At 45.4% G+C, this 21,927-nt stretch overlaps 2 protein-coding genes across 2 annotated transcripts; both read left to right on the plus strand.

Annotated features, from left to right (window-relative positions):
- Window positions 1-426: 426 nt before the first annotated feature.
- On the plus strand, window positions 427-5,533 carry LOC309578615 (ovomucoid-like; the record flags this gene model as incomplete). Its single annotated transcript, XM_082291369.1, has 8 exons — window positions 427-481; window positions 1,374-1,393; window positions 2,177-2,313; window positions 2,824-2,881; window positions 3,155-3,291; window positions 3,837-3,897; window positions 4,893-5,002; window positions 5,488-5,533. The coding sequence occupies 8 exons, from the start codon at window positions 427-429 to the stop codon at window positions 5,531-5,533; spliced, it is 624 nt and encodes a 207-aa protein (XP_082147495.1).
- A 9,553-nt stretch (window positions 5,534-15,086) lies between these two features.
- On the plus strand, window positions 15,087-19,058 carry LOC309578663 (double-headed protease inhibitor, submandibular gland-like; the record flags this gene model as incomplete). Its single annotated transcript, XM_082291427.1, has 8 exons — window positions 15,087-15,144; window positions 15,625-15,647; window positions 16,177-16,304; window positions 16,560-16,605; window positions 17,493-17,620; window positions 17,754-17,802; window positions 18,409-18,530; window positions 19,013-19,058. The coding sequence occupies 8 exons, from the start codon at window positions 15,087-15,089 to the stop codon at window positions 19,056-19,058; spliced, it is 600 nt and encodes a 199-aa protein (XP_082147553.1).
- Between the last annotated feature and the right edge of the window lie 2,869 nt (window positions 19,059-21,927).

A 21,927-nucleotide genomic window follows, 5' to 3' on the forward strand; every position in this document is an offset into this window, starting at 1 on the left:
TCCTGCCTAAGCTGCTCCATTATGGGGAATGTTGCTCTGCAAGAGACAAATGAGGAATCAGCTGTTTACACCCCTCAGTATTTTGTGCTCCTTACATTTCCACCAGAATCCCAAAGAGGTTTCTTTTGTCCAAAATGCTGTTTGTTTGCTTTTGACCACTCAGAACTTGTGATACTTGTCTTGATCTATTAGCCAGGTGTCCAGCCAAAATCAATTGCCTAGCAGACGCAGACCATTACCTGAAAAGTCAAGACCTCCATAAATATTATCGGCCTCATTGTGCTGGTGACAGATTCTGCAGGTTGTTTTATGTTACAGTTGAACAGTTTAGACATTGCATTTGTATATATTTGCAGCCAGCCCTGCAGGGACCATCTCGTGAGCAGTGTGGGAGCAGGCAGCCTGCAGACTCCAGACACCTCCACCATGACCACAGCAGGGCTTTTGGTGCTCCTCTCCTCCGCACTTTGCTGCATCCCAGGTGAGTGACTCTCCAGGTGCCCACAGAGGCTCCGTGTCTGAGTCCTGGCTGTCTTTAAAAGGATAAGACAGAGGCTTCAAAGAGAGAAAATTGATAGTTTGTCATAAATATAAGTGACAGCAAGTGGAGTTCTGTGCTGGCAGCTCGTGCTGTTACACTTTGTAGGCTGATGTTCTAACACCATTACACTGCTTAGACTTGTACCATTACAGCAAATGGATGAACACTTGAAATAAGGCCATAAGAAGGGGGTCAGACCTCCAGTAACTAGTAAGGAAAATATTGTAAGTGCACAAGCAAATTCTTTGCAAGACCCTGGCAAATTTCCTGCAATGCTCTTTCTGCTAATGGAACAGCAAGAGATGAAAACAAGCCAGAGTCTGATGTTCTCACCACATATTCGCAACTGATGAAATTACAAAGCCAAAGACATTTTTTTCACATTTGGCTTCTTTAAAATGCATATTTCTGACAACAGGTGCTGTATGTATTTGCTTATCCTGTAGGCGACTGTTTGCATTTGTCTGTGTTGATTCAGGTGTATTTTCAGATTTGTAACAGCAGTGCTTTAGGGTCAAAACGGATATGTAAGAAGATAAGGAAGAAAAAGCTCTTTTGTTTTCGAGTAATAAGCCTACCTATCTCAGAAAATAAAAATAACAGAGCTATTCAAAAAGGTGTTTCATCACAGCCAGCAATAAGCAATGCTGATATACTTATCAACACACAGAAAAAAAACCCTTACACAGTTTATTTAGTTCAAAAAACAATCACTGGAAATCATTCATCTTGGTCCTGCACACAGGAATTTTACATCCATATTTCCAGCTTTAATTGAGGTCTTGTTATATTGGCTTTGGCTCATACTTTCTGCCTCTCTTTTCTTTTCCAGATAGTGCCTTTGGGATTGAGGTGAGTGGAAGATTTCTTTCTGTCACTTTTCTCAAGTATGTGGCCTGGTAAAGACATAACCAAAGGAATGGGAAAAACCTCCAGCCTGTAGATGCTCAGCTGTTTTTCACCTAAGTGTGCCACTCATGTAACTGTAATCAGATTCTACAGTGTGAAACACTAAATTATACTGCTCTTGGCTCTACATCTATGCTGTATGTTAATAATGTTTTAGCAGTAGTGGTACAAAGTTTTTGGATTAATTAATTTTTCAGCAACTTTAATTGGTCTAAGCTTTAAGCTGGAAATACATAAGTGGTTCTAAACTATAGCAATAGGCTGTGCTATCAGAGCCTACCTAAGGGCAACCTACTGAAAGACTAAAATACCATGAGCTGCTCCAGCTTCCACACACCAGGTGGTTAGTCTTGGTCCTCTGAAAAAAACGTGATCAGTGTATTAAAAATGAAAAAGTAAAAACAGAAGTGCACTGGAGGGGCCACAAGAATAGAAGAACTAGGGACCAATGGAGAGTCTTTATAAAATGATGCCAAGAGAGCAAGAGAGAGCCCCACTGAATTACCCCATCTGAGGGGCTGTGTGGTTAAGGCTCTCTCTTCCTCCTCCTCTTCTGCTGTGTGTGGACATCTCTGGAGGAAGGATTCACCAGTTACCAGATGGACCCACAGCAGAAGCCTGTGCTGTGGCAGTGAGAAGTGGTTGTACCTGGCCAGTGTCCCACGCAAAATGAGAGTTGTGAACGTAACAGGTCTTCTCACCCTATTGCTGTGATTCCTGTGGCAGGTGGACTGCAGTACATATCCCAACACCACAAATGAGGAGGGCAAAGAGGTGCTGGTCTGCAGCGAGGCCGTCAACCCCATCTGCGGTTCTGATGGAGTCACCTACGGCAACGAGTGCCTGCTCTGTGCCTACAACGTGTGAGTGCTGCATGGGGACTGCATGGGGACCTCAGGCAGCACAGCTCAGAGCTCCTGGCAGCACCACTGCTCACCAATCAGTGATCTGTCACATGTCACCTGTGTCAATTCCTTCAAAATGAGCTTGGGTATCACAGCACAGCGCTCAGGCAGCGCTTTAGACACCATGTCTTTCTTTTGCTTGTGTAATTTATTGAGCTTTTCTTTCAAGGATCAGCCTCCTTTCTGCTCAAGGATCAGCCAAGTGATGGCTCTGAGAGCACATCTCATCACAGCAAAAGGATGGAGATGCTCTGCTCAGAGCTGCCCAAAATGGTTCTAAAGCTTACCAGGGTTTTACATCCCTCCAGCCACTCAGCTGGTTAGAGAGGGCGGCACTACCTTCTCAAATATATACATAAAAAGGCCTGACTGAGAAAGAACCAGTTTTCCCTTGTATTGATTCTAGCACCATTCGATGTAGCAAGGTATCTTTGCTGAACTTCCTAACATTTGTCTTTGCCTCTGCAGAGAATATGGAACCAATGTCAGCAAAGACCACGATGGAGAATGCAAGGAAGCTGCTCCTGTAAGTTAAACCAAGGGCAAGACAAGGGGTGTGTCCTGCTTCTGAGTGGCCAAAGGTGCTTATTGAAATAATTCAAACCCTAAACAAGAGTACAGATGAGCTGTCAGAATCTCACACAGGTCATCTCCAAGTGAGCTGTCATCATGATTACTCACAGAAAAGCTTTTTTCCTGCTGTGGTGGTGTCCTGCATGACCAGGCAGACACACTCACCAGACCTACTCGTGTGCTGTAAGCAAGGCCTTCACCAGTGCTTTGTTTGTTCCCTCACCAGGTGGACTGCAGCAGGTACCCCAACACAACCAGTGAGGAGGGCAAAGTGGTGCTGCTCTGCAACAAAGACCTCAGCCCTGTCTGTGGGACTGACTGGGTCACCTACGACAACGAGTGCCGGCTCTGTGCCCGGAACATGTGAGTACTGAGCACAGGGACCAGGGGTCAGTGCTCCTGGAACTGCTCTTTTGAGTAGCAGGACTTCTACTGAGACCTTGTCTGTGAGGTGCTTGGACTTTGACCCTCCACTTTTCCTCCTGACTAAACCTTGTTTTCCTCTGTAATTAGAAGGAAAGCCGTGCCTTTGATCTAGACAGAGAAGTAGAGGGCTGGGTGGGGATCTCACACAGGGCAGGATGCTTCTTTCAGCTGAGTTAAAAGGGTCTGTGTGGCAGATGCTGCCATGCAGAGGACAACAGCTAACCTAAGGGACATTGACATTGTCACACAGCCTGTCTCCTCATCCATCCTGACCCCTGTCCCTCACATCTTGCTATAAACCAGTGCTCTGGCAGGCAGTGACACCACCTGAGCTGGTGCCTGGAGCCATGTGGATACAACCTAAGCTGAATGTCTCCTGTATCCCATACATGCTGAGGGATGCTCAGCATTCCTGGGTGATGGGGTTCCAGCAGAACAGGTTGCTTGTTGAGCTCCCTAATGCAGGTCTCTTCCCTTCCCAGAGAGGCTGGAAGCAGTGTTGGCAAGAAGAGTGATGGTGAATGTAAGAAGGAAATTGTTACAGTAAGTGAATTGGGTGATCAGGGGCTGGGTTTTGGTCCTGCTGCTGTCAGGGGAAGCACTGCCAGTGTCTGCAGCAGCCCCCAGACCAGCAGTGTCCTGCAGAAGTGAAGCAGCTGCTGTGCTGCAGCACAGGGCGGATTTTGCTTTCTCTACAGGTAATAAATGTTACTCATGAGAATGCCAGGAAAGGAGCAGGTGCCTGCTCAGGAAAGGCTCAGTAAAAGAGTAGCAGAAATAATCCACCAGGGCAGAAGTATGAATGAGAGCAGAGAATGGCTTTTGGGGTAAGGCCAATGGTCCATCAAGCCCGTGACAACTTGGTGCAGAGCCTGCTGTTGGCAGGGGCTGTGAGCATTGTGTGGGAGAGGGTGAGAGTAGAGAATGTAGAGAAGAGTGATTTCTACTCTTCCAGCCTCCAGCTGTTTTCAGGTGGAGGACCTCAGCTAGGTGTGATTTCTGTGTAGTCAGTAAGCCTTGAAATTGCTCAGCCTCTTCCAGCACCCAGACACATTTTTGCCCTACAATGCTCCTCCGCAAGCACAGCACCCATTGCTCCAGGAAACAGAATCTAACTCTTGCAGTATCTAGCTACATGCTGATCTTCCAGTTTTAAGACTCCAGGAGGGATACTGGACCCTTATAGAGGATCAACACTACATTTCTCCAGACACCAGTGTTTTCCCATTTAATTTCCTGGCCAGCTTAGGAACACAGAGCACGGCACCTTCACCGAGTGAACTGCTGCTGCTTGGAAATGCTGGGACTGGGTTATGATATACATCTCTTCAAACAGGAAATTATGATCTATTTTTATATTATTAAATTCTCCTGGCATAGGAGAAACTGGCACCTCAGTTTATATCAGATGTGCAAGGAAGTTAATTACTTTCAGTAAGATTGGTATCATTAGCACTGCATCTCTAGCTCAGGGTTCAAGCCCTTGTGCTACTGACTCCTTCACATCAGACTCTTTTATTTTTGTTTACTCTTTGCAGGTTGACTGCAGTGACTACCCCAAACCTGTCTGCACACTTGACTACATGCCTCTCTGTGGCTCTGACAACAAAACATACAGCAATAAGTGTAACTTCTGCAACGCAGTCGTGTATGTACAAATTTGGGTGACTTTTGTGTTATCATTTGCCTCCTGTGGGCACAAGTTTGCACAGTTGCTGCTTTTTTGTTTGCTGGACACTGTTGATTAGGGATTTGCATTTTAGGAGGGAACACCAGCCACTGTGCCATTCATTTATTTTTTTAATTAGATCATAAAAAGATCTATGGCTGCTTTGTTAGTGTGAATGGTTCAAAGATCATTTAACCTTAATGGAATTTTTCTTGCGTGTTGCAAAGGAAATGACTTTTGAAAGTCCGCTATAGTTTCACCACAGATATTTTCAATCTTAAGAATGGGTTAAATTGTTTCACTCATCTCTTAATAATCAAAGAGCAAATGGGATTATGAGTCTGCAAGTTCCTTGGCTCTGGGGCAGGATCCCATCTGACACCATCCCTAGGAGCCATCAAAAAGACAGATTATAGCAGGCAGAACTCTGAGTTTAATTCATTCTTTCCTCTCCTTGCTTTCAGGGACAGCAATGGGACTATCACTTTAAGCCATTTTGGAAGATGCTGAGTATCAGTGCCGAGAGAATTCACCACAGTATCCCCACTGGCAAATCCCAGCTAAAGATCTCACCTCAGTTCATCTCACCCTCTGGGGAACTCAGCTCACTCCTGATTTTCTTTCTCAATAAACTAAATCAGCAACATTTCCCTGTCTTCTTTCATGTGTTGTCTCATGAAACATTTTCTTGTGATTTGTTGAATGATGATGCCAGGCAGAATAGGTTACGTGCTCAAAGCTCTGGGATAGAACAAGAACAACGTCTTGCTTCCCTCCCTCTCAAAAGGCAGAAAAATTAAATACAGATGCTCAAACCCCAGAGCTGTGTGTCTTTGCACATAAATGACAGTGGCCCTGCACTAGTGCTCAAATCCTTCAAATGTTTGACATTGTAGAGAGCAGAACCGGTGACACAGGAGGGTCTCTCCTAAGGTATTCCTGGTGCATTTTCCTTGTCAGTGAGACCTGGTCACACCTTGGTGTCGGTGCCCAGAGCTGATGCCCGGCTCTGTCCTCACCTGAAGTGTTGCTCTCTCAAGGGCACTCAGCTGGCAAACCCCGTATTTCTCAAACATGTGCATTGTCCCTGTCTATTTGTCTAAGTCCTCCAACTGACTTATTACCAGATTTTTCTCATCTTGGAGTCATCCTTTAACACCTTGAAGTGTTTTTAGATAAATGCCTTCCTAGGTGTGGTGCCTACTCCTGCCTACTTGTGTTCTCTCAGTCTTCAATTACACAATGCTCTTTGCCAGCCCAAGGAGTATTTCAGCAGTGTTTCAAAATCCAAGGACAAAGCATCCTTCTGTTTCTTGAGAGTGTGACCTGTCATTGGCGTATTGTGCATGAAATTTATTTGGCTTTTGTCTTCTGTTTGAGTATTGAAATGGGGTTTTTTTTGATCCACACAAGAGAAGCATAAATAAATTGGGCTTATCCCTTCTAAAATGTAATATCTCCCACATGCATTTCTTCTGGGAATCAAAGGGAGAGGGGTGCCCATTCTCCTTGATGGAGGTTGTCCCAAAAAGCAATGCTTTGGTGGTAAAACAAAGAATTGATGTAGAGATGGGTAGATGGATGAAGCAGTGATTTCCAGATTGGGTTCAACTTTTCTAGGATCCACACTAGGGTCTCAAATCATTCTGTCATCATCATACTAAAAGTCTATTACTGCAAAGCTAATGGCTTTTAGGGGAAATAAAAATTGTAAATTTTCTTTGCATAATCCCATAAAAGATTCTCCATCCCTTGTCATTTCCAAGGACTCCTTTCAGTGTCTGGAATGCCCTCTTGCTTGCCTTCCTGGTTCATTGCTTTCCTGCTTTCACTACAACTTAGTGATGTTTTACTTGGGTGAAGCACAAAAATAAAAGGAGGGCCTTTCTGCTATGGAAGCATTTCATTCAAAGTTTTTCTCGTGAAAAAGCACTGCACAAAAATAGGCACTGATAGGTGCACACAGAGAAAACCTGACAGCAGTTTGTGCAGTCGCTCTTTTGCCTGCAGGAATTTTCCGTGGTCCTTCAGAAGGAAACTGTCACATATTTCACTTAAAATAACGACGCAGAGGGTGTATCTAACACATCTAAACTTCTTGTGACTCCCGTTGATGAAGAAACATCCTTCTTGGCTTACAGCACAGCTTACCTCTATTGAGATTGCCACGGAGACAAAAGGCTGGAAATGTTGCTGCAGGATAAGGGTGGATAAGGCAAATATGAACATGCACAAACACACCCTCCCTGTGGAGCGGGCGCACATATAAGTGTGGTTGTCACCTGAGGACAGAGTACAGGTTGTGTTTCCTGAGCAAAAGCCAAGCTCTGCTGCTCACAGCCGCTCCAGCCACCATGAAGACCACGGGGGTGTTGCTGCTGCTCTCTCTGGCCCTTTTCTGCATCTCAGGTGAGTGACTCCGCTGCCTCCTGCTCTGCCTCGGAGTAAGCACTGGCTGTCTTCAGAACCACAAAAAAACATCCTCAGACTGGAAAGAGCTTCGTTCTGCAAGGACTTATTTACTCCTAGAAAGATAGTGTTGAAAAGACTTGACATCAGAGACTATCACTTATGGGGTAATATTTTAGCAACAGAACTGAGTGGGTAAGAGCAACTGTGGGAACAGCTCTACTCTCAGCTCTAGTTTATGCATAATGAAAGAAGTGACATGTACGTGGTGTAACCCGGAGACAACCAGTATTTAACCTCTGAAATGTTGCAGAAACACAAATAATTTTACTGAATGAAAATGAACATTTCTTGTAGTCATCCCAAACTGAGGTGCAGTTTGAGAGCCTGAACTGCTGTAGAAGCTTTATAAATTCACCTCTCACTAAATACTTTTTGTATTTAAGAATAATAGTGGCAATGCATGTAAGATGCTGCCTCTGTGTACTTGTCAGCTTTATGTCCCTGTTTACCTCAATAATGCACTTCGCTTTGAGTACATGTCCTGCTCCATCTTTTGAACCATGGAAAATGTTTTTCTCTTTTTCGTTTTGCACACCTTTTTCCATTTTGTCTGTAACTCTCATTAAAAAAAAAATGCTACAGAATCAGCACACAGCATGGCACAACATTTTGCCTGAAATTCCTTTTGTCTAAGAATAATTTGCTAACACACAGGGAGTCGGAAGTTATGTATTCAGGGCTTGCATTCACAGATTTTAACAGAATCCATGAATTGCATTTGTAACGTATTTCCTTTTTTCTTCTTTTTTTTTAGTTCCAGCTACTGATGCGCTGCAGGTAAGGGAGAGATTTTTCTGTTCTCCCTCCTTTCTATCCTTAAAGCAGTTTCTGTATAAATCTTTACTAATCACATTGTGATCGAGCCTTTCGAAATCCTGAGACACCCAGCTGCCTGAGCAATATTTGCCGCAGATATTATTGGGTGAAATTGCCGTTTTCATCTGGTGATAGGTTCAACAAGTAGGGCAGTATTCAGTTCATGTCCAAGTTGTTGTCAAAGTTCCTGCAGCATCATTTACAGTGGTTACACAGGCTCTGCTTGGCTGGGGGCAATGCTCCACTGCATCCTGCCCTGTCCCTGGGCTTTTCCTCAGCATCTGCTTGTGGACAGTAAGGGGGGAGATCAAGGGGGGGTGTGGGACCTCCTAATGTCACCTTTCTCACCCAGCTTTGGTTGAGAGCTCTTTTTTTTTTTGAGTACAGGCTGCATCCGTCTACTGCAGGAACCAGAAGACACTCAGGAATTTTTGTACCATGGAGTATGTCCCACACTGTGGGTCTGATGGTGTCACTTACCCCAACAAATGCATGTTCTGCAATGCATTCCTGTACGTATGGAATAAATCTCTTCACCTACTAAGTGGTGAATTAACTTAGCTTAAACTGGCTAATCAGTCTTGGAGATTGGTTGGAGAAGTAAAGTTCTTGTATTTTGTTTAATTGTTCTCTCACTGGGGAGGTTAATTTTTTTTTATTGGGGGAGTTTTTTGGGAACTCCTTTCTTTCAGATATAAAGAGAGAACATAGCATTCTCCATTTCCCTCTTAAGTGATTTGAAGAAGATCTTTCTCCCAGCAAACAAAGTCTGTTTCCTACAGACTATTTGGTCTTTTAAATGAAGAATTTTTCTTGTCTTTGTATGTCAATAATAAAAGGAAATATGTGGAATAGAGTTTAGAGGTCCCTCCGTGGTGTAGAGGGACAGACCAACAGTAAAAGCCCAGATGTTCTATCTCTGACATACTGATTTCTTTCTCTGCAGGAGAAGCCGTGGAGGTCTTAGCTTGAGGTCCGTTAGTGCATGTTAAGTTCTCGGCAGGATTCAGCTGAGAAAGAGGATCCCTCCCTGGCAATGCTCCCCGTGGCAGATGACTTCCTAAACCCTTGGCCTGACCCTTAAAAACTTGTCAATCCTGAAACCTCTGCTTAATAAAAAAAAAGTCCCAGCATTTATGTCTTGCTTTAGTCTCATTCTGGTTTTACCTAATATGTTGGATGATTATATCACTGCAACAATCCCGGGGTGTGGGAATTAATGGGCAAATTGTAGGGAGAGGGAGAACAGTGCTATGATCTACAAAAATATCAACCCCAACCACAAAGGCAATGGGCAGCTTTTGTGGGCATCTGTCTTCATCCAGCTTTCCAAAAGAGAACCAGGGGCTGGAGGTGCATCCAGGTGCTCCTGTCCGTGTACTGCTCTGAGGGTATCTCAGACAGACACTCTCTGCCTGGGTGAGAGAAACTGCCTCCCTCCCCAGCTGCTGCTGTCAAACACCTGCAGCCTCACCCAGCGTTACTCTTTGTAGCCTGGCGGCACAAAGAGACCCAGGGCAAACCTCGACATTCCCATAATTAGAGACAGTCCCAAGATTGTTGTAATTGGGGTGCTCTGGGCGCTGTTCTGCTGTACAGAAGGGGTCTTGCTGGCACCATGAGCTGCTCATCCCTGTTTAAGTCTCCAGGGTTATCCCCAATTTCTTACACCTACAGGAGAATGTGTGAAGAAGGTCACATTCCAAGCTGCCTCTGCTTCGCAAGCAGCGTTGAAAACCAGCCTCTAGATCAGAGAAGGCCTTTTGCAATCTGCTTTGCTCTCCAAAGAAATGACACATGATGTTTTCTCTGGGCAGGTAGATCCCTGTCTGCCCACGTTGGTTCATTGCTGAGGGACATTGCAGAAAACCAGTGGGCAGCCAGTGCTAACAGAGCTGATGTCCAGGTCATGCTCACAATCACTGCCACAGCCTGTCTGGGCACCTCACCCATCACTTAGCTGCTGGTTGAAGGTAATTACGTCAACTGTCGCTTGTAGAGGATCCTTTGAGATTCTCCGGCCTCTGGAAATCTCGGCTGATGAAAGGAAGGGCTCAGAGTCATAGTGTTAATTTATAATTCATTAACAGCGAGGCGCTGCCAGTGCCGCGTGCTGTAGAGGCAGCAGTCTCACAGTCAAATAGTTAATGATCTTAAGTGACAATGTGTCACTTCCCAGAGACTGGAGAGAGCAGCTCTCTAAAAGGAGACAATTTATTTCCAAAAGACATGACTCTCTGCAACCATTTAGTGCCAAGTCCCTTCCCGGGGCTGGAACGTCCCTCCTGTGAGAGGGAGGTCTGTGTGCAGGAAGGCTTTTCAGTGTCAGTTGTGATTTCTGAGGACCAGGATAAATTGAGGCTCTGGGAGTCGGTGCTGGGGGTGTGGAGCACATTCAGGCTCCTTCTTCTCCCCCTCTGCTGAGTGTGGGAGTCGGGATAAGTGAATGCCAGATCCAGCAGTTATTTTTTTTTTTCCTGGGCAGCAGCAGAGAGGATGAGGACAGCCCTCAGGAACCACGATGCCTTGGAGACAGGCAGAGCTCCCGACTGTGCTGGAGATCCCTGTGATCCTCGGGGAGCCTCTTCCAGGGGCATGTCTCCTAAACGGGAAAATCCTGCAGGCAATTAGGGGGAAACTGTGAGTAGAAATGATAAATCCTCTGTGATGCAGAGTGAGCAGGATTGCTCAGGAGTGACCAAGGGCAGAGCAGGACCCCAGTGGAACCCCCAGCCTCCCACCCCAGCAGCTCATCCTGGATGCTCCTTAGCATGGAGAGGAGGAGAGTTCTCCTTTATGAGCACCTTGTTGGAAATAATTTTTTTTATTGCTTCTCAATAAAATCCTGCCACAACAGCACAAATCCTCTCACCATTACTAATCTAACTCTCCCTCCAGGAAATTCAAGGCAGGAAACGTTGTCTGCATGCCAAGGTATTTTATGGTACAATTCTTTAAGCAGTACCTCGGCACTTTATGTCATTATCTGATGTTTTGGATTTAGGAAATGCCATTCAATTACCCCACAACCTGATTAACACATTGCATACACTTATTTTGTTCTGCTTTATTTTATATCATTCCTTCTATTTTTGTGCATTGTTCTACTTGTTGCTGGCCAAAATATACCTCAGGCCAGTCTAGACCTTTCTGTTAATGCAGTTTCTCCCTCTGGCTTCGTTCAGCATAAATGGTTTGTTACTGCGGTCTTTCTTGATGTGGAGAAAAATAAAATTATATCTGAAAAGTGAATTAATTGCAGGTGTTTTGCGGGGCTGGCTATGTCACAGCTATTGCAGTGAGGCAGAGCTGAGATTCAGCGAGGGTTTGGGATCCTCAGCCTTATGCTATTAGCATGCAGCTCCCAGACAGTCAAATTATTCCAGACACCCTTGCCCGCGATATCATCTATGCTTAAAAGACTGGAGATATGCAGGCAGCAATCAGATAGCTGAACTACAAGGAGAAATAATAGGAGAATGGGGCTTAGAGCAGGGGCTTTGCCGGCTGTAAATTGAATTTCTGTTCTCATAGAAGATCCAGCTCTGCCCCCGTGTGCAGAGGTCTGGGAACAGCAGCTTGGCTGGAAGCTCCTGCAGTTGTTCCACATCCCCAGCGAACCGCAGAGAAACGCGGTTTGCGTCGGTTCCTCCTCCAGCACGGAGCCCCTTTGTTCTCCATCACCCTGTGACAGCAGCAGACCTGAGCAAGGACAATGACACCGCTGCTGGCATGACAACACGGCTTGCATGCGCACATCCACCTTCTTATTTAATAATAATATAATAATAAAAGAGCATCGTTGCTCTTTGTAGCCAGATGAAGCCTGTGGCAAGTTTTAAACCAATGCACGGAGCATCAATGAAGAATTTTTTAGGTTGTGGTAGGCTGTGGGCTTACTTGAGATGGGGAGTCTCAAGAGCAGAGGAAAAGCTTCCCAGGAAATTATCACTTCTATGGGAAGAAATACTGCTGGATTAGAAACTGTCTAGAATTTCCAGAGTTATTGGAAATTTACCTTAATATGAGAGGAGCCATCATATGATGACCAACATTTATCCCATTCATGTGGCCACAACCTTCCTGAATATTTGCCCTCTAAGCACCTGAAATAGAAGGAAGCATTTTATTTAGGAGTTTTATTTAATCTTTTGTATGGATCTCATATCTGTAGAAACATTTAAATAATCCCAAAGTCAATTTATTGAGCCCTCCATCATGACACTCCTGAATCTCAGAATCACGGGATAGTTTGGGTTGGAAGTGATCTGTGGAGATCACCCAGTCCAGCCCCCCTGCCAAGGCAGGGACACCGGGAGCAGGCGACACAGGAACGTGGCCAGGTGGGTTTGGAATGACTCCAGACAGGGAGACTCCATGACCTCCCTGGGCAGCTGTTCCAGGTCTCTGCAACTCTCAGTGGAAAGAAGTTTCTCCTCATGTTGAGGTGGAACTTGTGTTTTAGTTTCTGGCCACTGCTCCTTGTGCTGTCACTGGGCACCACTGAGAAGAGTCTGGCACCATCACACTCATCACAGAGGGGTTTGGGCAGGTGGGTTCACTTTGCCCTTCCCGTTCACAACAGGTGTATGACATTTCCCAAGGCTCACTGTCGTGGGAACTGTTGTTTTTCACTGCTCCTAATGCCTGTTTTCAGTCCATCTGCTTCCCTGTGATTACTCCTGTCCCATTCCCTCTGTTTCCTACTAATGGGGCTCCTTGTGCAATCCCCTGTCACACCTGTCCCAGCAGCTCTCGTGCCCTGCCCTGGATACTGCTCTTTGTCTCCCATCCCTTCTCCCAGACCCTGCAGCGAGGGTCCTTCTCTGTATCTCTTTTTCTCCCTGATGCCCCATGAAGTGGCAGGGGCTGCTGGGGGAGAAGAGCTGCTTTTGGAGCAGTCCTGGATGGCCACCAAGACTCTCAGGGGCAGCATGTGGGGCAGAGGGGATCTCCCCGTGGATCTACCTAATGACAGGGCAGGTGTTGGCCCAACATGAGAGCGATGCCGCTCCCTGGCAGACACCTGCCAGCCACAACAACAAGGAGGCTTCAGCCTGGCAGGAAACACAACAGGAGAAGCAGCACAGTTTCTGCTAATGGGGATCTCAGATCTGGAGGTGGGTTTGGAGGAGTTTGGGTCGCAGGGCTGAAGAGGAGACAGACTCTGCTCCTGGAGCCCCCCCAGCCACACGGCTGGCCAGCACCACCTCCACTGGTGGCTGGTGTGAGTTCTGAGGAAGCTTTGTTTTCAGACTTTGGCATTCCTGCCCCTGGAGATTAATCAGTATTAATGCTTCCACGACTACCGCTTCCTTTCCAAATGTGCTCACAATCAGTTCAAGGAATCTTAAAGTCAACTCACTCAGGATGCTAAGAATGCGACAGAAACAACTTTCAAAGGAACCCTTCAACTTGTGATATTTGTGAAAGAGATCCAAATAGCATTATTCATTTATTTTTCAGGAAAATGATTTCATTGATACAAACAGGCCAAATCCCACAAGCTCCATACTGTGACTACAGTTCCCTTACACTTTCAGCTACATTTTTGTGATTTATCTGCTCGTGCCAAGTGTTGAACATCTCCCAGGATAATAAGAAAACCAATTCTAATTTTCTATTTAAAACTCAGGCTGCCTTTAAGCCACATGTATGAATCAAGCTTCTTCTGAAGCACAAACAAGTTCCATCCGTCACTTCCTTCCGTGACTACCTTAAATCAAAAATTTATTATTTTATGCAATATCCCTTATTTGTTTTTCCGTACACCTGCGATAGAGTTGAGCCACTTAGCAGAGCCTAGCACATTATTTATCACTTATCTTCCCTAAAACATGACTTTCAGCTGACACTCTAAATTTAATGCCATATAATTGAGGGAGAAGGGGGAAGCCTAACAGCTCCCCTTCTGTTTGCAGTTACTGGAATTTTTTCTGGAATGCCTTTGGTATTAACAAGCCCATTTCACCTGCACAGAATACCAGTTGCTTGCCACTTATAGGAAACATTATCCCAGTACTGATTTAAGGCTACTTATTCTCGTAAGTTCTTAATCAGACTCATGCTCATTGCCAACAGATGAATAACTCTTGCTCCTACACAGAAATGTCTTATAAACTTCTGGGGTTTTTTGTAATGCTTTTCTCCTGAGATGACTTTCTGTTGGCGAGAAATCCAGTGTACCAGGAAATTAAAAGGAAGAGTGTGGAGAGATTCACTGAGGCTTCAGCATCTTTAAAGTACACTGATGCCTGCCAGACCCCAGATCTGATGTCAGTAAAAGCTTAGATTGTCCCATGCTGCTGTCCCCCAACTCTGCTGTACCATGAAATTCTCCTGGAGCCCAATTCCTGTCTAGCCCAGTTCCTCTCTAGATATGGTGAGCACAAGTCAAACACTTCCAACAAACGGGCTCTTTTTTCCCTTCCCCAACTTCCATATGCCATTTCACAACATCCACTATTGAGACAGTGCTCCTGTTTGGAAAGTACAAATCACTCATTGTACAGCAAGGCGCCTTTGTTAACAAGCTGGGTGTAGCTCACATTTTTGTTTAATTCTTCTGGGCATCTCTCTAACAAACAAGTACTCTTTGGAGCTCAACTCAGTAATCGATACAATTTTATTAGTTTACAGAGCAAATAATTACCTCCTGGTGATGACTTCACAAGGTCAAGGAGATGCATATATATACTGGGGAAGGAGAAGGCTGAGAACCATCCACCCTCCGGCAACCGACCCACACGGAGCAGCCGTTACCATCACCACCGACATGAAGATGGCCAACTGTGCTGCCCTTCTGGGGCTGGTCCTTCTCGGCTGCCTTTCTGGTAAGGCATTTTTGGGCATTTTTGTTACATTCTATGCTGGTCTAGACCTCCTGATCCTTTGCCTGCCTCTGGGCATCCTGAAGGAGAGTGCAGCCTGTTGGGGATGTGATGGTTTAGGAATACGCGGGCTCTCTTTTCAATGAACTTCACCCGTGTGCAGATAAACACATGGGATCTATGCTTTAAGCTTTTGAGCCTTAGTGGGGATTATAGTGCTGAAAAAGGATAAGATTTTGGGTCCTATTTCTTGCTTAGTGAGTCAAAATTTCTGGTTTCACAAATAAGTGATTTTTTTTTTAAATCTTGGTTTATCACTTCACATTTACTTGGAGTAGATGAAACATTTGGGAAGATAATTGCTTAAGGTGTATTTGGTCACTCTGTAGGGAAATTTATGATTCCAAAGGAATTTCAGTGAAGGACATCACACAATTTTATATTTTTATAATTATAATTTTATAATTTCTGTTTTTATTGTAGATCTTGCTGTTGCTCAAAGACGGGTGAGTAGTAGATCTTCTTTGTCATTTAGTCTTGATTTCTAAGTCTAGATGAATAATTCATACTCATATTCCAAGGAAGGCTTGAGGGAAAAAAAAAAAAGGATGAATAACAAAGAAGTGCCCCTAAGTGCACCTCTTTTCCCCAACATAAGAAAATACCTTTGTCAGAGAGAGATAATTTAGCACGGTGATGATTAAAAAGACAGTGATTAATAATGTAGAGTGCGAGTCAGCACGGCACAGAGTGCCAGCAGAAAATCTATATGACTTTTGAATATCTGCCTAAATATCTTCCCTGTCTTGATTCCCCAAGGAATGATCATTTTTGCCTGTAATTCTTGCCAAAAGTACTTTAAGCCTTAACAGCAGAGAGGTGCTTTCGTATGCAGTAAGAAACACAACATGTTTTTTCTCCGCCATGGAAGAGCCATAGAGATTCCTCAGAGCAGCCTCCCAGTGCAGCAAAAACATGATTAGGGCAAGAACACCCTTCTCTCTGTTTGGAGACATTCCGAGTCCTCTTTCCCAGGCCTCCTGCGGCGCATACCTGCTGTCTGGAAAAACCACGAACATCGCCTGTCCCCGCAACTACAACCCGGTCTGTGGCACCAATGGCCGCACCTACCCCAACGAGTGCTCCCTCTGCAAGGACTTCCTGTGAGTAGAAGGTCCCCTGATCACCACAGTGCCAGTTCAAGCAGCAGGCAGAAGCCCTTGGGGTTGTGACTAATCATGGGGCGGACTAGATTTTTCTTAAGTTTCTGTCTTCCCTAATGCCCGGGATTTTCTGTGTCAAAGCTCCAGAATCTGATTAATTACTGGGGTTTTACGGGTGGAGAGACTTAATGATTGAGATGACTACATGGCATGAAAAGATTAATCCTTGCTTTCCTTCTCCCTCTCTCCCTCTAGCCGCAACCGTGCTCTTGACAAGAAACACGACGGAAGATGTGTTAGGGTACGGTCAGAGATCGGTTCCTTCTGCTGATCTGAGCAGCGGTGGGGGATAGCCAGACACAAACCTTGCCTAGGATTCGTTCTGTACTGAATCCACTTAATTGCTAACTCTCAGAAGTGGAGTGAAAATGAAGAATTTCAGATTTGCAGGAATTTAATTTGCATTTTGTTTGAACTGCTAGAATCAGCGAGTTTTAAAATGCAAAATATCTTCTGTATAACACCAGGCTTTAGAATGGAAACTTTTGATTTCAAGAGTGTTTCGTTCAGTGTTATGAAAACACTTCTCTTTAGATTTAGACTTAGAGGCTTGTTGTAGCTAAGAAATTCCCAGAAGTTTGGATTTCAACAAAATTATAATTTTGTGACAGAAAACACTGATTCTCTCAGAATGCTCATCATGAAGTTAAGTTAAAGTTAGTATCAATATATGGAGCTACCATGAAGTGGCAAATAATGTCTATTTTTAGTTTAAAGAAACACTCTGACTGTGTGATTTCACATAATACGACAACTTCCATTTCAATACACTCAGAGTAATTGCAGGAGCAGCGAGCCGAGTGTGAACTCCATTTTTGAAAGGTGCTGGCACCTCACAGCAGAAGTTGCTGCTGCGTAAGGTATTTTAGGCAAAGATCCTTCACGGTGGCATTCAGGGGGAAAATCCCCAAGATGACAGGGATGAAGCCCACCTCAGGACAGATGTTGATGCTGTACCCACAGGCAGGATTTATCTGTTCTCCCCCAAACCCACCACGCTGTGGCTGGAAGCCCCTTTCATCTTGCAGCTCTGGGAAGAGGGGGAGATGTCTCTTGCACCACACTCCATTACATGGGGCTGATGCAAAGGGGAGCAGAGATTCAAATGCTGCTCTGTGGCTGTTTCAGGTCGACTGTACCGGTTTCCTGAGGCCTGGCAGTGGTTACAATATCCCCTGCACCATGGAGTACTCCCCCATCTGCGGCACCAACGGCATCACCTACAGGAACAAGTGCCAGTTCTGTAATGCTGTGGCGTAAGTGAAGGGCCTGGGTCAGGGGAGGCTTTCTGGATCAGTACTGCTCTTTTTGGTATTTGGAGCATAACGGGGCAGTTTGACTCACGAAGCAGCTGCACTGTGCTCATTCATTCTCATTTTCCCCCCAAAGGAGCGGCCTGGAAGTGGACCTGCAGAACTATGGACAGTGCTACACACAGGTAAAGCCAGAGATCTGCACTCTTAACTGCTGCTACATTTTGCAACACAAGTTCATGACTAAATAATAGAAACGCCTGCACTGTCCTGGTGCATTTGGCCTGGAAATAGGACTTGAGGAAAATAGTTATGCCAGGGTCAACAGGTATGGAACCAAATCCATGGCTCATGTATCTGGTCCCCTCTCTGACCTGGGAACAGCAGGCAGAGGGTGCTGAGACCTTCATTTGCTGTGAAGCTGAATGAGCAAGGGATGCAGCATCATTGATACAGGAGCACTATTAGCAGCAGTGATTCCCTAGGTGGGAGAACTTAGTGCACTGGGGCTTGTGACCACCCCCTTTCTGTCTACTTGCCTTTGCTTGCATGGCAATTTCACTACTTATAATAAAATTTATTAGATTTTTTTTTGCCTCTGCCATCTCCCTACTTCAGGCTGTTCCAGGCAAGCACATTCTCTGAGTCTGCAGAATTGCTGGAACAACAGCGCCCTGCTCCCGAAAAGTGCTTTTGTGCTTTGCCATATCACAAATATTAAATAAACATAAAGCACTTAGGTAGGAAACTACAGGGAAGAAAAGCTTTAAACCCTATTTTTGCTCCGTTAGCAAACGATTGACTGCAACCAGCAGAAGGGCAGCAACCTCATCTGCACCTCCGAGTACAACCCCATCTGCGGCTCCGACGGCAGAACTTACGGAAACAAGTGCCAGTTCTGCAACGCTGTCTCGTAAGTACAGAGCTCACTGTGTGGCCATGAGACCAGAGGAGCTGGAGCTCACATGCAGCTGTGGCAGCTGGTGTGGAAGCCCAGAGCTCCTGTTAGCTCCCATCCCTACCCCATGTTCCTCTCCCAAAGCTCACTCCTCTGCCACCCCCCAGGCGCTGCAGATCTTAAGCCTGAGTGAATCTTCTCCTCCTCCCCTTGCAATTAAAAGCAGATCCCCGCTTGCAGGCTCATAGCATTGCTGACTGCCTCCCTGTCAGGGTGATTGAAAGTGTGACCGTAGGAGGTGTCCAAAATTATGGGGTTTGTCCCAAATCTCTTCAATGTATGAAAGCATGTCACTCAGGGAATCTGAAAAGAGGTGGAACATTAAGTGGAGTACTTTATGGCTTGGAGAGCACAAGGGCACTTGGCTTACTTGGGTGAAGTTAGGCTATGAAAATGAGATCCATGTCTCTAATTTTGGTCTCCCTCTCTCTCTTCAGACGCAACGGTGGAGCTCTGTTCTTCAGGCACCTGGGTGAATGCTAAGCGCTGGAGCTGGTCCCTTCAACATGGCATTTCCCTCACAAATTCTTCAATCAAACATGCTCTTCCTTGCTCCTTCAATTGTTATGCATCAGTCTCTGCTTTGATTGATCAATAAATTAAATGCAGCCACAATCTTTGTCATGGAATGGTTTTTGATTTTGGTTTTGTTTTCCAGGCAGGGGTAATGGTCTTCAGGCTTTTGGATACTTATTTGTCAGGCAGGAGAAGTGGTGAAATAAACCACAATGAAGAGAAAAACACCAGCCCAAGCCCTCACAAGACAATGTCGTTCTGTAGCCAACCATCAGAAAATGCTATAAAATAGTGCAACTGTCCTAATTTTGAAGTCTTGCAGAGTGTAAATGGATTTGTCTTTGTCACAGCACTGGAACTTGGAGGAACTGGACCTTTTAGGGACCTTGGCCTGGGGAAGTGTGAAGGGTGGCTCTGATCATCTCTACCTGGTCACACCTGGGCAAGGGGAAGGTCTGGTGGTGCGTTATAAAAAGGAGGCTTATGGCAAAGGGAGGAGGTATCTCATAGGGAAGAAAATTAGGAACTGCTGCTTCCTTGAAGGGTGTGTCCATCGAGACTGTGCCCATCAGCAGAAAATTGCAGCAAGCTATGCAAGGCTGTAATGAGCCTAATGAGAACCTGAGGAGAAATTAGACTGGGCTCAGGCTTTCAGCTTCTTGGGGAAGAGATCTGAAAAGCTGTACTGGGGGTATTTGAGGCAGAAGTAAGGCAGAGAACCCTTCAAGAAAAGGCCTTGGGTTTTCTAACTCCAGGAAAGAAGGGCCGGAAGATATTCTGGCAGCTCAAACATGCTTCCTATCTTAGGAAAAAAGGTGTGAAGATAACATCTTTGTGGGAGCCTGAAGCATGCACTGCAGGAACAATGACATATATGACTGCTCATGATGATGTGCCATCTTTTTGGGTGAGTCAAGGAGTTAATATGCAAACAGCACAAGCAAAAAAAGTCCTAAATGCCATGGCTCACACACTCCCTTCCTCATCCTTTCTCCACCTCCCATTCTCTTGTTATGTAAAAGAACACCTGCTGCTAAGGCTGATATTTAGGACAAAATCTGTGACTTTCAAGACACTTCTTTCGGTCTTGTTTCCTGAAGTAGATAATTTCTTGACCAAGGATTTTGTAGGTGCTTCCCACCAGAAGATAAGAGGCTTGTCTTTCCCCAGCACAGAGAGTGGTGCTTTGTCATAGGAAGAGGGATGAAAATCCTTATTTTCAGGGTTTTTTTTTGGTGCTAGTACAGGTAATATAAATCACATCATACCTTTGTGCCTGCTCCTAAGAAAAGACAAATTGGAGTGTCATGAGAGTCCTCACTAGTTACCTGCTTGTGTGACTGAAAAAATAGTTATGGAACAGTAAAAGTAGCCAGTGAATGTGTTTGGCTATAATTTCTTGTTGGACAAGAGTTTTATAGAGTGGCCACAGACTAGTGGAGTTCTGGCCATAGCAGAAAATTGTCTTTGATGGCAAGGTCTTCTGGTGAGCCTCCTCTGCAGCAGTAGCTCATGCCTGAGGAGCTCAGAAGGCTTTGGAAAAGCCCAAAGAAGAGCTGCTCACCTGCAGCAAAATGGGGGGCAAATGGTGATTATGTGGCTGTGTCCCAGCTGCCTCATAAGTCTCTAGCAAGGACTCTTAGAAGATGGAAAGGTTTGTAGCATTTAAGTCTAAAGATGGCCCAGCACAGATTAAGACTGCCCAGCCACCCCTTAGGCTGCACAACAAGGTCCACATGCCCTTCTTCTATCAGGAGGATGGAATTCTCCCACCTTTGGCACCAAGTCGACTGTTCAGGTGTCATAAAGAAGTGCAAATGGGCAATAACAATAATCACCTGGTTGGTAATTTAGCCTTGCCCTCTGCTCAGCCCGTAAGGGGTTGCTCCTTGCCTGGTGTTTGGTGAGGCTGGAGCCAGCCAGTTGAGCTGCAGGAACCGAAACGTTGGGGCAGATAAGGGACTGAGGCATCGAGGCTGTGGTCGTGAGCAGTGACGTCTGAAACCAGAAAAGGCAAACAAGGAGTGCTGCGAGTGGCAGAACTGAGCGTGGCTGGGAACGGCGCTGTGGCTGACGGGTTTGATAACTAAATTACACGAGAGGCTGCGTCGTGAGATCACCCTTAATAGACAGCCCAGGATTCGCCTGTCAGTCACGGTTTCTCTGCGACTGTGTGGATTTTAAGATGTCTGGCAAGCTGCAAACTGAAATGCTTCCCCAGATGTAGAGCACCCGTAGCATTGCTCTGCTGCAGGAACTCTCTCCCTTGTTGGCTGGGGATGCTGGTAGAATCTTTTCTCTGTTGCTAGAAAAATGTATAAAAATGTGATCGTTATTTTAATTTTTTTTTTTTCCACTCCTGTGTAAAATTTGGCTGGAACTAGTTGTGTATTCCAAATTCACTGGGAGAACTAAAACCCAGATATATCTACACACATTCCTCTCTTAAGCCTTGTCTCCTTAGGAAAACATACTAAAATTCAAGCTTATTCTTGTCTGGAGAGGTGTTTGGCGAATGGTGCAGCTGAACACAAATCCTTGCACAGCCTCAGCTGGAAATAGAGCTTGGGTCTGCCAATTTCCCATCAAATTCCCTTCACTGCCACTTGCAGCGGGAGCAGAGCCCTAACATATGTTTGTGAATGTGAAGAACTGGGAAAACATTGACAGCTAGAGTTTAAATAGTTCAGGGAGGAGACTCAGCAGTCCTATCTGGGACTGTGCACACAGCGGGGAGAGCATGTCACAGCCCAGCGCTTCTCCACCCCAACTCCACAAATTTAGAACCATCCTCAAAAATAGCCAGGGAACAACGTTTAATTGGTTTCACAGACAA

The sequence above is a fragment of the Coloeus monedula genome, assembly GCF_965178545.1.
Source record: "Coloeus monedula genome assembly, chromosome: 15".
Lineage (NCBI taxonomy): Eukaryota > Metazoa > Chordata > Aves > Passeriformes > Corvidae > Coloeus > Coloeus monedula.